Raw genomic sequence first — 15,720 nt, forward strand, 5'->3', positions numbered from 1 at the left:
TATTACAAAAACATTTTTTCATTTATAGATGAGACATGTTTCTTATTAATACTGTTAACTTTCTTAAAAAGGAAAAACAAGACTAATATTTTAATTTTCAAAGACAGATTACATACTCTACAGTTGGGAGGGAGGGGGAGAAAGTTAACATAAACCAGCACTAAGTACTTTTGGATACTCATAGTCCCATAGTATTAACTAGTATCCTGCTGTATCTTCAAAATAGCAGTAAACTTCCTTCAATATTAAGCTATTGTCAAGATAGTTCTGGAAGGGCAATTATTATAGGCACAATCCAGTCTTTCCTAGGCTCAAAAATCAAGGAAAATGTAGGTGTCTGGCACTGAGAGGAGGAATGGAGATTATAAACAGGAAAAGTTAAGAAAATAGAAGCTGCTAAGATGCTAAGGGTTACCAAATTTTCAGAAAAAAAATTTAGATATTCCTATGTTAATATGAATTTGCTGAATGATTTATTAATCATTCAGGGAGATGTTTATGATTTAAGACAAATTGTCTGCTTCTTCAGTTTTTATAACCCTAGAAAGATTCCTCAACAAAACTAAAAGGGCATCATTCCTATAGTTTTTAACTTCTCATACCTTTGAGTTGAGTGAAGTTGTAGCACTATTTAGTAATGTTTCTCTGTCACTCAGTTCCACTGGCTGTGCCATTTTAGTTAAGACTTCAACACCTCTATCCAAAGCTTTTTGGAATGATTCCGAAATGATGGTTGGGTGAATCCCTGTCAAGTTTCAAACTCCAATTGTTAGTCATTTAATTATTAGAACTATATCTTATTTACTACTGCACATTTGTTAAATTACTTTAACAGCTATATTTTAGGAATTTTAAGAACTATTTTTTTGAAAAGCAAATTACATTAATTGATGATTTATATCAAGTTTATTCCAAGAAAATCCAGTCTACAAGGAGTAAAGGAAAACTAAATCTAATTCAGTCATCAAAGACCTCATTATTCTGAAATAAATTCTAATAACTTTTCTACAGAAAATCATCTTTATCCTACCCTTACTTTCCAATAATTCAAACTCAACCTACCCTTTTGAAGAAGTTTGGTACAGGAATCCAAAAGAGATCCAGCAATGATAACAACAGATGTGGTACCATCACCAGCTTCAATATCTTGTGCTTTGGAAAGCTCCACCAACTAAGAAAATATAGAAAGTTGTCCAATTTTAAATGATAGAGCACATTAAGACCTGATTTAAGTAACAGATCAACAGCCCTGTAAAGATACTTTGATACTCTTGGCAAATCATGAGGCTTTTAGCTATACATAAAATTTAACAATGGGTTTCAGCATGTGTATTTCTGGCAAATATAAAAACCAAGGCAAGTTAGTTCCTAAGAAAGAAAAAAAATCTAAATGCCATGTCATAAATTTGCCTTTGTAAAACACTTAAAATTCCACGAAAGAATGTTTTCCCTGCTCCTTGCTCTTCATTCTCCAAGGTATGTAGTGAAAGTATTAAGATGGAAGAGGAGAAGCATATGCAGAGGAGCAAGAGGAAGAGAGAAAGCAGATTTTGTATTTCTATAGCCACAAAGAATCTTATGTATCATGATCATTAATTATAGAATGTTTACTCTTCTACATAAGGACTATTCCTCTGCCTTATCATGGCATGGGAATTAACTTTTTTTCCCCTCTTCTGTTTTAGTATTTTTATTTTGCCCAGTTATATGTAAAACAATTTTTTTGAATTAGAATTCCAGTCTGTCCTCCCCTCATTATGAAGATAGATGTAAAGTTATACAAAACATTCCCATAAATAATAGCATGCTCTTAAAGAGAATATAAGCTCTGGTGGGTCTTACCAAAGTAAAAAAAAAAAAAAAAGGTAAGAATGAGACCAGTTTAACTAGGAACAAAGACAGTTCCAAGCAGGCTGGCCACTAAATAATGAATGTCAACAGTATAATATGGAAGTCGAAGACTAAAAAGGCTTTCTATCAAGAAATAGAAAAAAAAGTTTGAGAATACTAACACCGAAATGACACTTTTTTGAAGAAATGGTTCTGAACAGGGGCCTAACTATATGCCCATTATTCAGGGGCTAGCTTAGTTAAGTTTTGAAAGGGTCATAACAAGGTTTGTCAGGTTTTTTTTTTAAGCCAGTGATTTTTAAATCAATTCATGCAAATGATTATAAGTGGGATACTGTATGTCAGACACAGTATTGAATGTTGAAGATAGAAATACAAAAAGTTAGTCCCTCCAAAGAGTTTATACTAGAAGCTTATGAATAAATAAATAGGGTATGAATGAAAAAGAAATAGTGATGTACTGGGGAAGACTTGAAATTGGAAAAAATCAAGAAAGACCTCAGCACAAGAGCCAAGCCTTGAAGGTAATTAGGTGTTCTAAAAGGTGTCCAAGTGAAAGAGAATATGCTAGACATTAAGGGAAAATCTTTGCAAAGGCATATTAAGGAAAGATTAAAACTTCAATGTAGGGTTAACTAGTCAGATTTCTTGGCTAGTCTAAGTACATTAATAAAGAAAAATAATCTATAATCAATTTGAAAAGATAAGCTGGAGCTAGTCTGTGAAGGATATTCAATGCTGACCAATGAAGTTCTGCATTTGATCCTAAAGGAAATTTTGTTAGTCAATGAAACCTTCAAGATTATAATAAACTGTGAAATGATCAGTGATTCTTTTTTATTGATCATATTTTACAGTTAATTTTGACAACTAACTGCCTAATCATGGTTGTGTCTCAAATTAGTCCAGAAATTCAGATAACCTGTAATGAATTAAACTTAATTAAATTCAATTCTCTTGCTAATCCCACGTCCATTCTTGCCTCAAGGAAATCTGCTATACTTTGGGTATACGAGTAAATTTGGTCTAGTATCTTTGCCCTACCAAGTCCTTTCAAGTACTTCTCTTTGCTATCCAAAAAAAAAAGTCTGCCCCAGGATCTCTAATCTTGCAGGTGGTCTCAAACAATGAATATTTGTAAGTCACAGGAAGGAGTTATTGACCCTCATTCCCAATTTCCAAATAATCACATTTCCCCTATGCACAAGATCTGCATATTGATTTTGCCAATCATGTCATTGAGCTCTTTTAACCAATTCTAAGCTCTTCCGTGCCTATGAAGTCCTCTTCTTTGTTCTGTATTCCCCAAAGTATAAAAGAGAGCTATGCCCATTATTTTGTATATTGGCTTTGCTGAAGAAACTCAGATCCTATCTATTGGCAAATTTACACTTTAATAATAAACTTACTGTGCTTGGGATTTGGGGCCTCAGTTTACCTTATTTTTAACGATGCTCACACTGACAAAACACACAGATCACCAAAGTATTGAAATAAGAAAATGTAGCAAATGTTCATCATATTTAGACATGGAAATCATAAAGTGAAATTTAAATTAAGATTAAAAAGCACTTTGTCTATAAAAGAAAAGCTATATATTTACCATCCTGGCAGCTGGATGCAAGACTTGCATTTGTTTCAAAATTGTAGCACCATCATTGGTAATGGTCACATCACCTTTGCCATCCTGAATCTAGAAATTTTTTAAAATTAAAAAAGACAAAATTTCTTTAGTCAAAATTAATTTGGTTTCCAAAAACATTTTATTCAAAGGAAGCAATAAACTGGGAAAACATTTTTACATTCGAAGATTCTGATAAAGATCTCATTTCTAAAGTATATAGAGAATTGACTCATATGAAAAGGTGCTCTAAATCACCATTGATGATTAGGGAAATGCAAATTAAGATAACTGAAGTACCACTATACACCTCTCAGATTGGTTAAGATGACAGGAAAAGATAATAATGCATGTTGGAGGGTATGTGGGAAGACTGAGACACTAACTAACACATTGTTGGTAGAACTGTGAACAGATCCAACCATTCTGGAGAGCAATTTGGAACTATGCTCAAAAAATTATCAAACTGTGCATACCCTTTGATCCAGCAGTCTTTCTACTGGGCTTATATCCCAAAGAGATCTTAAAGAAGGGAAAGGGACACACATGTGCAAAAATGATTGTGGCAGCCCTTTCTGTAGTGGCAAGAAACTGGAAACTGAGTGGCTACCCATAAGTTGGAGAATAGCTGAATTACGATATATCAATGTTATGGAATATTATCGTTCTGTAAGAAATGACCAGGAGGAAGATTCAGAGAGGCTTGGAGAGATCTACATGAACTGAAGCTAAGTGAAATGAGAAGAACCACGAGATCATTATACACTTCAACAACACTACTATATGATGATCAATTTTGATGGACGTGGCCATCTTCAACAGTGAAATGGTTCAAACCAGTTCCAATTGTTCAATGATGAAGAGAGCCATCTACACCCAGAAAGAAGACTGTGGGAACCTAGTATGATTCACAACATAGCATTTTCCCTCTTTTTATTGTTTGCTAGCATTTTATTTTGCTTCTCTCTCTTTTTTTACTGATTTGATTCCATTTTTTTTTGTGTGGCATAATTGTATATAAATATGTGTGTATATATTGGATTTAACATATATTTCTACCACGAACCATCATATTTCTACAATAGATTATATAAACTAAGATTATATACTTTTGTATAAACTGAGATTATATACTTTTCACAGCTATAAATGAGATGTGTTCTCACTCAAATAAATAATACCTACAAAATATAAAAGTTAACTTTGATTACATTAAATGGAAAAGCTTCTGTACAAATGGTCAAACAAGGAAAAATACTGCTATCAAATTTCCACGAACATATCTATCTACAAATACCTTTAAATATCTATATCTATATTTAGTCTCATCCTTCTCTCTCACTGCCACAAGTCATTCCCCCAAGAAACAATAATAGATATCTCAGATATCTTCATCTGAGATGAAGGATACATAAATGAAGTCCTCAAAAGAATATAACGAGCATAGGAAAGAATGATCCAAATAATTAATAACAAAAGTAATGCTAATCACAACAACCTTGAGGTTCACTATAACGTTTGCAAAATGGATAAAAGATGCTAGGTAATCATTTATGTTGAAGGGAGTGTGAGAAGATATGCATTGTAATTATACTGTTGGTACAGCTGTGAATCAGGACAACCAGAATGAAAATCATTTAGAATAAAATAAATAAAATGATTAAAATGTCCATACCTTTGACCCAAAGATTTCACTGCTATACTCATCCTTTAAAGAAGTCATTGAATAAAGGCCCCATATATAAAAACAACTTTTTTTCAATTCCTTTAAAGATTTTTATTTCTAAATATGGTATAAAACAGCAAACTAAATCAGTTTTAAATTAGGCTATGATCTTTGCACATCTGAGAGATGGATTAGATTACCATCATTAAATTGGAAGGGATAGGAGATGGGCAGAGTAATAAATGGTTAAGATATATAGAAAGATATAGGTTTTCCAGACTCAGAGCTTTATTATATGACTTTTAATACTTGGTTTGTAGGTCTAGAAATTCTCAGAAATTCACTAACACTTAATGCAAGCTTTATGAAACATCTTCACTTTAAAATACCAATTAATAGTTTTTTATAAACTTTTAAAAGAACTTGCCATTTTGTCCATTCCTTTAGGTCCAAGGCTAGTTCTAATAGCATCCGTAACCGCTGTAAAAAAAAAAAAAAAAAAAAAAGGAAAACATTCAGTAAATATTTTGGGGGGGGGATTTTAAAATTTCAGCTTTACCACTTACATTAATAAAAAGGAAAGCATTATAAATTGTAAATTGAACACAACTATTATAACCCAAATATGTATCATTTCAATTTTTCATGAGAAACCACTATGTACAGTATTTGAGATTTGTTCTATGACATTGCAATAAGAAAACTCAATTTGTGGACTCATCCTATTTTATTTGTTTGTTTTGCTGAGGCAATTGAGGTTAAGTGACTTGCCCAAGGTCACACAGCTATGACATGCTAAGTGTCTGAGATCACATTTGAACTCAGGTCCTCCTGACTTCAGGGCTGGTGTTCTATGCATTGCATCACCTAGCTGCCCCTCAACCTATTTTATTTTTCTTCAAAAATAAAAACGCTAAGAATCCAATTAGAAGGCTGTGCATTCTTATTTTCAATCTTAAATCACATTAAACCTGGAATTTTAAAGCTACAGGTAGTGTTGTTACCTTATTCAGCAACCAAGAAAAACCAAAATACTGTACACTTAAACCTAACCTGAAATCACAATTTAGTCATATACCCGAGAAGCTCCCATAGCAGAAATAATGGAATATTTTTATCATTGGAATAAAGGACAAAATCTTTTCTTTCAACCACGGCAGCTTGAAATTAGAAGAACCAGTCTAATGTTAGCTATAGTACAAATCACACAACATGGAGAAGGCAGACTCTAGTAATGTAAATAGAAACAACACTAAAAGATGATAGAATTCAGGTTAAATACAATGTTGATTTCAAATGATTGAAAACACCCTTCCTTCCTCATTATGAACAATTGCTTGTGCCATCAATCACAATTCCTATTATTATATTGGCTTTGTCTAATTTTTTGTATAGTTAGGAACTATGGGAGCAAAGAATGGTTTATTGGGAAGTGTGTCAAAACAAAACTTGGAATACTTTCTAAAATTAGGTTTAATTTTCTAATGCTGTCATAGTTCACTTCCCCCCTTCAAGTTGTATTATCAACTATCTCCTTTTGAAAGGCATCTAGTTCCAATGGTCTTATGATGAAGAGAGCCATCTACACTCAGAGAGAAGAGTGTGGAAACTGAGTGTGGATCACAACATAGTATTTTCACTTTTTGTTGTTTGCTTGCATTTTGTTTTCTTTCCCATTTTTTTCTTTTGGATCTGTTTTTTCTTATGAAGCATGATATTTATGAAATATGTAAATTAGAACTGGCCATGTTTTAACATATATTGGATTACTTGCCACCTGGGGAGAAGTGGGAGGGAAAAAATTTAGAACATAAGATTTTGTAAGGGTTGAAAATCACCCATGTATATATTTTGAAAATAAAAAGCTTTAATTTAAAAAGAAAAGAAAGTTATGGCACCTAATTCATGTTAGGAAGGAATAACTTTCAGAAAAGCTAAATAAGGTCCATCAAGTAAGCCATTTAAAATCATCTTGAAATGTGTAATACCTATCATCCATGGGAAAAAAAAGCAGACTGAATTCCTCAAAGTCAATGTTTCATTTTTGCCTTTGAAACATACCTAGTTGTTACCTAGCACAGCACTCTTATACCCACCTTTGGCATCTAATAAATGTGTTAAGTTGAATTAGGAAGTCAGAATGAAGCAGTCCTGTGAATTTCATTAGTATAGAAAAGGAAACTCCTATTCAGATGCAAACTGACATCTTCTGTAGATTTAGAGTAGCCTAGAGTACATCGACAAGTTAAATGATTTGCCCCCAAGTCTTTCTGGCTTCGAGGTTAGTTCTCTATTCATTGTACCATGGCGTCTCTTTTGGAGAATTTTAAAGCATATAGAATTTATGAAGTGAAAGGCTGTTTGATGCCATCTAATTGGTTAAGATTTCTGAAATGGCATAATGGAAAAGAGGACTGAATTTAAGAGTCTGAAGATGTGGGTTCAAATTCTGACCCTACTATCTTCTACTTCTTACCAATGGAATATATAGTTCTAGGCCTTGGGTTCCCCATTTGTAACCACCACTAGTAACTACCATTTCATACAATACTTTCAAATTTACAAAGAACTTTATACACATCATCTCATTTACACTTTATAACCACTCACACCTTTGACTATGAAAGCTACATGACTTGCCCATAATTATAGAGCTGATACAAATCTTTCTGAGGTTCTTTTAAAAGTTTTAAATCCTTTATCTTTACAAATTCTGTAATTTTAGCATCAGGGAAATTGGATCCTCAATTAGGTGAGTGATTCATTCAAGGACAAGACCAACTATTCTCATTCTGCTAGTTTCATTATTAAGAGTTTAAGGCCTGTCATTAAAAGTCAATTTTAGGGTTCGGTTTACATGTCTACAAACTAAAGGCATATACGTATATTTTTAAAGTGTCTATGGGAACATGGTACATGTGCTAATGTAGTCATTTACCACCTGCCCACTGGGACATATTGATTGCACCAACACATTCTGGTCATCCTCTCTTTAAAATGGGCAAATAAACAGAAACATCTTTCAGCCCAACAACTACCAAAATTATAAGGTAATTTATACCCTACTTTATTCCAGACACAAAATCTTGTTAATTAGGAAACACTTTTGATTATTAGTATAAAGTTACATTTTATATTGTTTTTTCATTTTTTGTTTGTTCATTAAACAACTATTTATTGGATTCCTATGTACCACTTATTGTAACTTTGGATCTATTGTTCCTAAGTACTATATTATCCAGATCTGTTATTGTATTATTGCTCAGATCATCGATTGGGGGTACATGAAAAAAAAAAAAAAACTACATTCTTTGCTTCTCATAAGCAAAAATCCTCCCCCGATATGTAAAATTGTTACCTATCATTTTCTAAGTAAAAAGGTATTCTCTCTATACAAAAGGGAATCTTTTGTACAGATGGAATCAATGTTAGTTACATCTATATAATGCTTTATACTTACATTTTCTAAACTGATAATTAAGAAAGCACAAAATGACAATGTCAAAGTTCTAACCTCCCTTGAAGAATGAGGCCCAGAAAAGGACCTAAGCTATAATCACACTTATGACAGAGAATCCAATATACTTTACATTAAATCAGCACATCACAAAAAGTACAAGTCCTGCTGCTAGTCCCAAACCATAAGCTCTATTTAGCTACACATAACCACATATCAGCTTCAGTCTCACATTCAAACCCTTCACGAGGGTATGGGGACTTAATTGTGATTTACTTTTTTTTTCCTCCCCGGGACTTGGATCTCCAGAGGTTAACACTTTCTCCACCCTCACTGGCAGAGTATACTTAATTGCTTCTTTAAATGGCCCCTTTACTACACAGTTTTATTTGATTAGCATATGAAACTGTATGCGGTTGCTACTATATTTATTACTCTCCTAGAGTAGGTCCTGGCTTCCTTCAAAGCTTTGCACCCACTCTCCTCAAATTAGTCTAAATACATTCAAACACAAACAGCATCTCTCGAGAGAAAGGCGTGACTTCACGGTACAGCCAGGGCACTCGCCTCTGTCTTGCACACGACATGAGCTTTGTTTCCTGGATTGATGGATCCTCATTTTACACATGAGCCAACAGGTTGGGAGGGAGGATGACTATCCTTACTCATATGGTAAGACTGAGAGACGGGGATTAATGTACAATATTCGCATGACTCTCAAGGATATACCTTGCTACCCTCCAAAAAGTCACTAGGAAAACTCTAAACGAAGTAGAAAAATGCAGATTAACTCTCAATCTGCAAGTGTGTCGCTTCAGCAAAAAAGTGAGCTGCTGAAGCCACATACTCCGATTCCAAGGATCCTGGGGCCAACGCCAGGCGCCTCCATGCTTTGTAGTGGGAAGCACCCATTCGAAAAACATGGCGGAGTCTGTCAATTAGTATTTATTTAAATGTCTATCCTTGTACTAGGCACTAGGCTGAACGATGGGGACATAAAAACAAAGGACAACACCTGCTCCTTGAGTTACCCACGTGCAAATAATAACAGTTAGTAACCACGTGCAAATAACAAAAACTCAGGATTAGTAGGGGGCAGCCTAAGAGGGGAGGGTCAAAGCCTGAGGAACCCGGCAGGTTGGTTGTACAAGAAAGGGTGTTTGCCGGGACTCGAAGGACACCAGGGAAAACGGGTCACGTTGGAAGGAAGAATATTCCGGGCGTACGGTGGGTGGCTATGGAACAGGGCTGCACCGAAGGGAGAGAGAGAATGCCTTGAGTAGGCAAGGAAGGGGGAAGAGCCCATGGTGGACGCACGCCGGTCGCTGGGACCGAGCTGGGCCACTCCCCGAGAGCAGCCATCACACTGAGGCCGACTCAGCCCAGAGACCTCCGAGCTAGGCCATGCCCGGCTCAGCCCGCCCCTTGCGGCCGATAAGGCGCAGGCGCGGCCCCACGTTCACTACCTTTGGCGGCAGAGATGTTGCTGAAACGGATCTGGGCCGGTTTGTCCCGATCCTGGTAAGTGCCTTTGCCCCGATTGCCGGAAGCTCCGGCAGGCCCGTTGCTCCTGGGACCCATATTCTCCGGCATGGTCAGTCAGGCTCGGCGCGGGTCGGTGGTGACTAAAGAGCCCCGGATGGACGCGGATTGTGTCCGACCCGTGGCCTAACGGTCTCCGACCAACGTCTCCGCGAAGCTTCCAGAAAGCAGAGCCGGCGCCTGAGCAGAGGAGGACGGAGGCGGTGACGGGTCCTGCCTCAGAGAGCGGCACCGGCGATGACGTCATGAATAGGTGTCTGCGGCGCGCCGGAACCTGGGCTGAGGTGGCGCGTGGAGAGCACATCGTTCTCCAGTTGAGGGAGAAAGAACAAGATTTGTTATTAAATGTAGTGGCACCGTTCCTGGTTATCTCCTGGCGAGGATGTAGTTCTGACTACGTTTAGAGAGCAGCGAGGCAGAGAAAGGCAGGTTTTAACCACCTTCGTCTCGCCGCCAAAAAGCCCCCACGCATAAAAGGGGCGGGGTTAGGCTTGAAGGACGCTTGGTACGGGTCAGGATCCTTGTATTAGAAAGAAAACGACCCTGGGCTGATGGCTTATGTTCCCGTGGGTTGGTGGGTGAGATAGCACGTGTTAGGTGCCGGGAATTAAAAAAAAAAAAAAAAAAAAAAGCCACAATTTTCTGCGCTAAGGCAGTGAGCGTTAAAAAAGCACCTATTGGGTGCTAGTCACTATGCTAAGAGCCGTGAACACAAAGAAAGGCTAAAGGCAGTCTCTGATTCCTACAAATATTATTACCTAATCTCAGCTGGATACGCAATACAGCAAGCGATTTTTTATACCTCTTTAATTTACTTGTCTCACCACCAATTTTATTCTAAAACTTTTCATCCCTCCTCAAGTTTCCCATGAAATTCTCTCCACCTTTTCCCCCGCAGAAGATCCTGCATTAAAGTTAATGCCATTGGTGGTGAATTCCCCACTTGTGCTCTCCTCCTCTATGTCACTCAGATATCTTCTCCCAAGGTCCCTCGTCACATGAAAAAGTGGCCCTTCTTGACAAGGGAAATTTTTCTACCTGTAACATCAACTCCCTCCATCCCATCTTCTTCAGTCGATTGCCCCTTATATCCCTACTCTTTTTTTTTTTTTTTTTAATTTAATAGCCTTTTATTTACAGGTTATATGCATGGGTAACTTTACAGCATTAACAATTGTCAAACCTCTTGTTCCAATTTTTCACCTCTTACCCCCCACCCTCTCCCCCAGATGGCAGGTATATCCCTACTGTTGCATGACCCCTTAATCCCTGCAGCCTACAAGTATGGTTTGTAGTTTGTGGCTTCCATTCTTAAAAGCCCCGCGTGATCTGACCAAGCTTAGCTATTGTCTTCTATCTTATCTCCTTTCTTGGCTAAATTCTTTAAGAAAGCCATCAATGGATTGGTGCCTCTATTTCCTCTTTTCTAAACCTGCAATTTGGCTTCAAACCTCATCATTCAATTGAAACCCTCCAAAGTTACCAATGATCTTTTAATTGCCAAAATTAATGGTCTTTTCTCAGTCTTCATACTTTCCAATCTACGCCTTTCTTGAGCTCACCCTCCTTTCCCATATACTCTCTTCTGCCTAGAGGAGAATAAGCTTTTTGTGACCTAATTTTTTTTGCTTTTTTCTGGTTGTCCAATGCCCGACCTCTCTACAATCTCCTTTAATTGCTCTTTCTCCAGATCTTGTTCATTAACTGTGGATGCCCCCTCTGCCAAGTGTCTATCCTATATCCTTTTTTTTCTATTCTATCCCCTTTTATTATCTCATCAGCTATCCTAGGTTAAATTATCATCTCAAAAGAGATGATGCTTATCTCTACCTCCATTTCCATATCACCAACTGTCTATTGCATATCTCAAGTTCCAAAGAAGTCTCCAATTCAGCTTGTCCAAAACAGAACTCACCATATTTCTCCTCAAATTTTCCCCTCTTTGGGCTTCTCAATTACTGCTACACAATCCTTCCAGTCACTTAATCTTACAGCCTCATTATTGTCTTCAATTTTTTATTCTTACTCCCACATCTAAGATGCTATCAAATCTTGTCAATTCTACTTTCAAAGACTATCTTCTACATGTATCCTCCTGTACTCATATAGCCAATAGCATGATACAGGCCCTCTCATTTCACACTTGGTCTATTGCAATAACCTATTGGTTGGTCTCACTGCTTGAAATCTCTTCCCACTCCAGTACTTTTTCCTCTTACCTAAGGAAATTTTATATATATATATATATATATATATATATATATATATATATATATATTTGTAGTTCTATAGAATGGCTTTATTTCTCTTTTTAATTCTTTGTAGTAAGAGATGATTCTGGGTTGGAGGAATAATGGGGAATATGACAACAAAGGAAATTAATATAATTTGTTTTAAAAATAAATGAACTTAAGTTCTTATATGCAACAATGCTGTAATCTTCCTGTCTCTACTTCCCATTATCCACCACAATTACAAAAGCCAATATGTTAGATCTTTCTCTCTTACTTCCATGTGTATCCTTAAAGAATGTTTTTTTGAGACTTACCCTTCTCCCCCTAATGTACAAAATTATTTTCTTTTTTAAAAAATTTATTTTAGTTGAAAAAACAGAATAAAAGAAAAAAAGAAAAACAGGAAAGAAATACGAAACAAAATAAAGCAAAACAAAAGAGAACATTGTCATATGCCCTGCAGAACATCAGTGAGGATTCAAAATATATAACAATAAATACCAGATCAAGAAAATAAATATTCGTAGAAGAAATTATATTCATGAATGTCCATTTTTTCTTTACTTCTTTGTAAATTGTTCTTTTGTTTCTCTGGTACATGTCTTATTTACTTTTTTTTCTCCCCATTCATTCCCCCACCCACCCCCACCCTCAAGAAAGTTAGTTAAGAAAAGATATATTTATGTATACATATATAGATATATACATACATATACTCATACTCATACACACTTCACATACACACACATCTCTCTTCTATCTCCAAGGTCTCTTTAATTAAATTCTGCTCCATAACTTGACTTGCTATTACTTAACGTCACCCTAACCAAGGATCCCTCCCTTGTTTTCTTCCCTCATCTTTTATTTTCCTATCCACCTATTCTTCCCTTTCTTCATTATTTCTTTGTAGATTTTAGAGGGTACTATACCCTTCATGGTATATGTAGTATTGCCTATTAAACCCATTCCCAAGGTAAGCAGGTTTTCAGTACTATGAGCTCTCCTCTCCCTTCTAATGTCTATGTCTATTTTTCCTCTTCACCTCATTTGTATAACTTAATTACTATTTTTATCTTAACTCTGTCAATCTTTCTTTTGAGCTACCTTATTGGTGAAGTGAACATATACTATACATTTTCCCATGTAAAAAAAAATAAACAATTTGTCCATTTTTAAACAGTTTGTCCATATTAAGTTCCTTAAAATTGACCTTTCATATTGACTCTTATATGTTAAATTTTCTGTTAAGTTCAGGTTTGGTTGATGGAAAATCCTGAAAAATCTGCAAGTTCATTAAATGTCCATTTTTTTCTTATTCAAAATTATAAATAAGTTTGCTGGATATATTTTTAGCCACATGCCTAATTCTTTTGATTGTCAGTAGATATGATTCCAGGACCTGCAGTCTTTTATGTTAGCTGCTGCTAAGTCTTTAATAAGACTTTTATTCTAATTGTAGCTCCAGTATATTTGAACTGTGGTTTTTTTTTTTTTTTTTTTTTTTTTTTGTTTGTTTGTTTCTTGGAAAATTTTCTCTTTGATTTGGGGGTTTTGAAATTTGGCAATAATAATTCTGTGTATTTTCCACAAAGAATCTCTTTGAAGTGATCAGTAGATTTTTTTTCTATTTCTACTTTCCCCTCATGTTCTATCACTGCAGGACAATTTTCTTGTATTATTTCCTGCATTATTGTGTCAAAGCTCTTTTTAGTCATAACTTTCTGGCAGTTCAATTATTTGTATGTTTTTCTTTTTGATCTGTACTCCAGATCTGTCATTTTTCTTATGTTTTACATTTTGTTCTATTTTCTCATTCTTTATACTGTTTTTGTTATTTTTTGGAAGCTATTTCATAGCTTCACTGGCTTCTCCTTACCCCATTCTAATTTTCAAAGAATTAGTTTCATTTTTGAGACTGTATCTCCTTTTCCAGACAGTTAACTGTTTTTCATAAGCTTCTTGTTTTATGTATAACATATATTGAATTGCTTGCCATCTAGAGGAGGGGTTGGGGGAAAGAAAGGGAAAATTTGGAACACAAGTCTATGCAAGGGTCAATGTTGAACAATTATCCGTATATATGTTTTGGAAATTAAAAGCTTTTAAAAAAAATAAGCTGCTTGTTTTTCTTGGATGGTTTTTATTTTTATTTTATTTTTTCCTAAATGTCTCTCATATGATTTTAAAATTGTTTTGAGTTCTATAAATTCTTTCTGGGCAGGGAGCCATTTCGTGTTACTCTTTGGGGTAGGAGCTTTTTTTTTTTTTTTTAAACTAAAGTGTCCTCTGAAGATGAACCCTAGTTTTCCCTCTTCCCATAATACATTTCAATGGCGTGATTCTTTTTTTTTTTTTTTTTTTTTTTTTTAAATAAAAGATATTTGTGTAAGCACCTTTAGTCGGGGGCGGGGGAGAGGGTACTTCAAGCAACGCTTAGTCTCTCCACTCTGACCAAAAACCCTAAAGTAAGAGCTCCACACTTTTGCAAGTTTGAGTAGCCAGCAATGTCCCTGCCCCATTGCCTCTGCACTCTCAAGATGCTGGTTCCTTCTCACCCAGGGTTATTCCCAATCACCTGAAGTTCACTCTGTGTGGACTTAAACCCCCAGTACAGAGTCTGGGAGGTGAAAATGTCTGTGGTTCCTGGGGAGACTTCAGCCATACGCAGCTAGCCCTAGAGGTCCCCACTTGGCGTCTCTGCCGGAGCTAGCCCAGAGGTGTTTGCACTTTAGACAGGTTAATCCCCAGCCCGGGGTCTTTCTACAGATCTTCTGGGGTTGTATCTGGAAGTCCCTGGTTCTATCCCAAGTCGTCTGGATTTTTCAACTCTCTATGTTTGCCCTATGGCAATTTTGCCCTAAGACCTACTCCGCCATCTTCCCAGAATCCTCTCTCAAAATGTTTTTTTAATATTGTAGGTCTGATCATGTCATTGTGCTCTTCAGTCAACTTCAATGACTCTATTGTCTCCAGGATCAAATATAGAATCTTCTGTTTGGCTTTAAAATAATAACCTGATGCTTTGCAATCTATTCACATTTTACTTACTCCTGCAATAAATACAGCGACACTGATCTTGATGTTCTGTGCAGAGGACACTTTTTTGATTGCTCCTTTACTAAGGGGTGGGGTGCTCTCTCTCCTCACTTCCAGCTCTCTTTTGACTTTCTTCAGGACCCAGTTAAAATCCAACTTTCTATAAGAAGCCATTTTCAATCTTTGATCCACCTTTTGAGATTACCTGTAGCTTGTATGTATATAATGGTTTGCATATTGTCTTCACCATTTGAGTGAACTCCTTGAGAGCTGGGACTATATTTTTGTCTTTGTTTGTATCCCCAGTACTTAG

The 15,720-nt window shown here is 36.0% G+C and overlaps 1 protein-coding gene across 1 annotated transcript in view; it reads right to left on the bottom strand.

Annotated features, from left to right (window-relative positions):
- CCT4 (chaperonin containing TCP1 subunit 4) overlaps positions 1-10,537 on the bottom strand; it is a 28,665-nt gene extending 18,128 nt beyond the window's left edge. The window contains exons 1-5 of the mRNA XM_003758249.3: positions 10,062-10,537; positions 5,566-5,618; positions 3,455-3,544; positions 1,063-1,171; positions 603-745 (exon numbers count right to left, since the gene is read on the bottom strand). Of these exons, the coding sequence (XP_003758297.1) occupies positions 603-745; positions 1,063-1,171; positions 3,455-3,544; positions 5,566-5,618; positions 10,062-10,188 (522 nt within the window). The 5' untranslated portion in view covers positions 10,189-10,537. The remainder of the gene's footprint in view (positions 1-602; positions 746-1,062; positions 1,172-3,454; positions 3,545-5,565; positions 5,619-10,061) is intronic.
- Between the last annotated feature and the right edge of the window lie 5,183 nt (positions 10,538-15,720).

This window comes from Sarcophilus harrisii, chromosome 2 (genome assembly GCF_902635505.1).
Source record: "Sarcophilus harrisii chromosome 2, mSarHar1.11, whole genome shotgun sequence".
Taxonomy (NCBI): domain Eukaryota; kingdom Metazoa; phylum Chordata; class Mammalia; order Dasyuromorphia; family Dasyuridae; genus Sarcophilus; species Sarcophilus harrisii.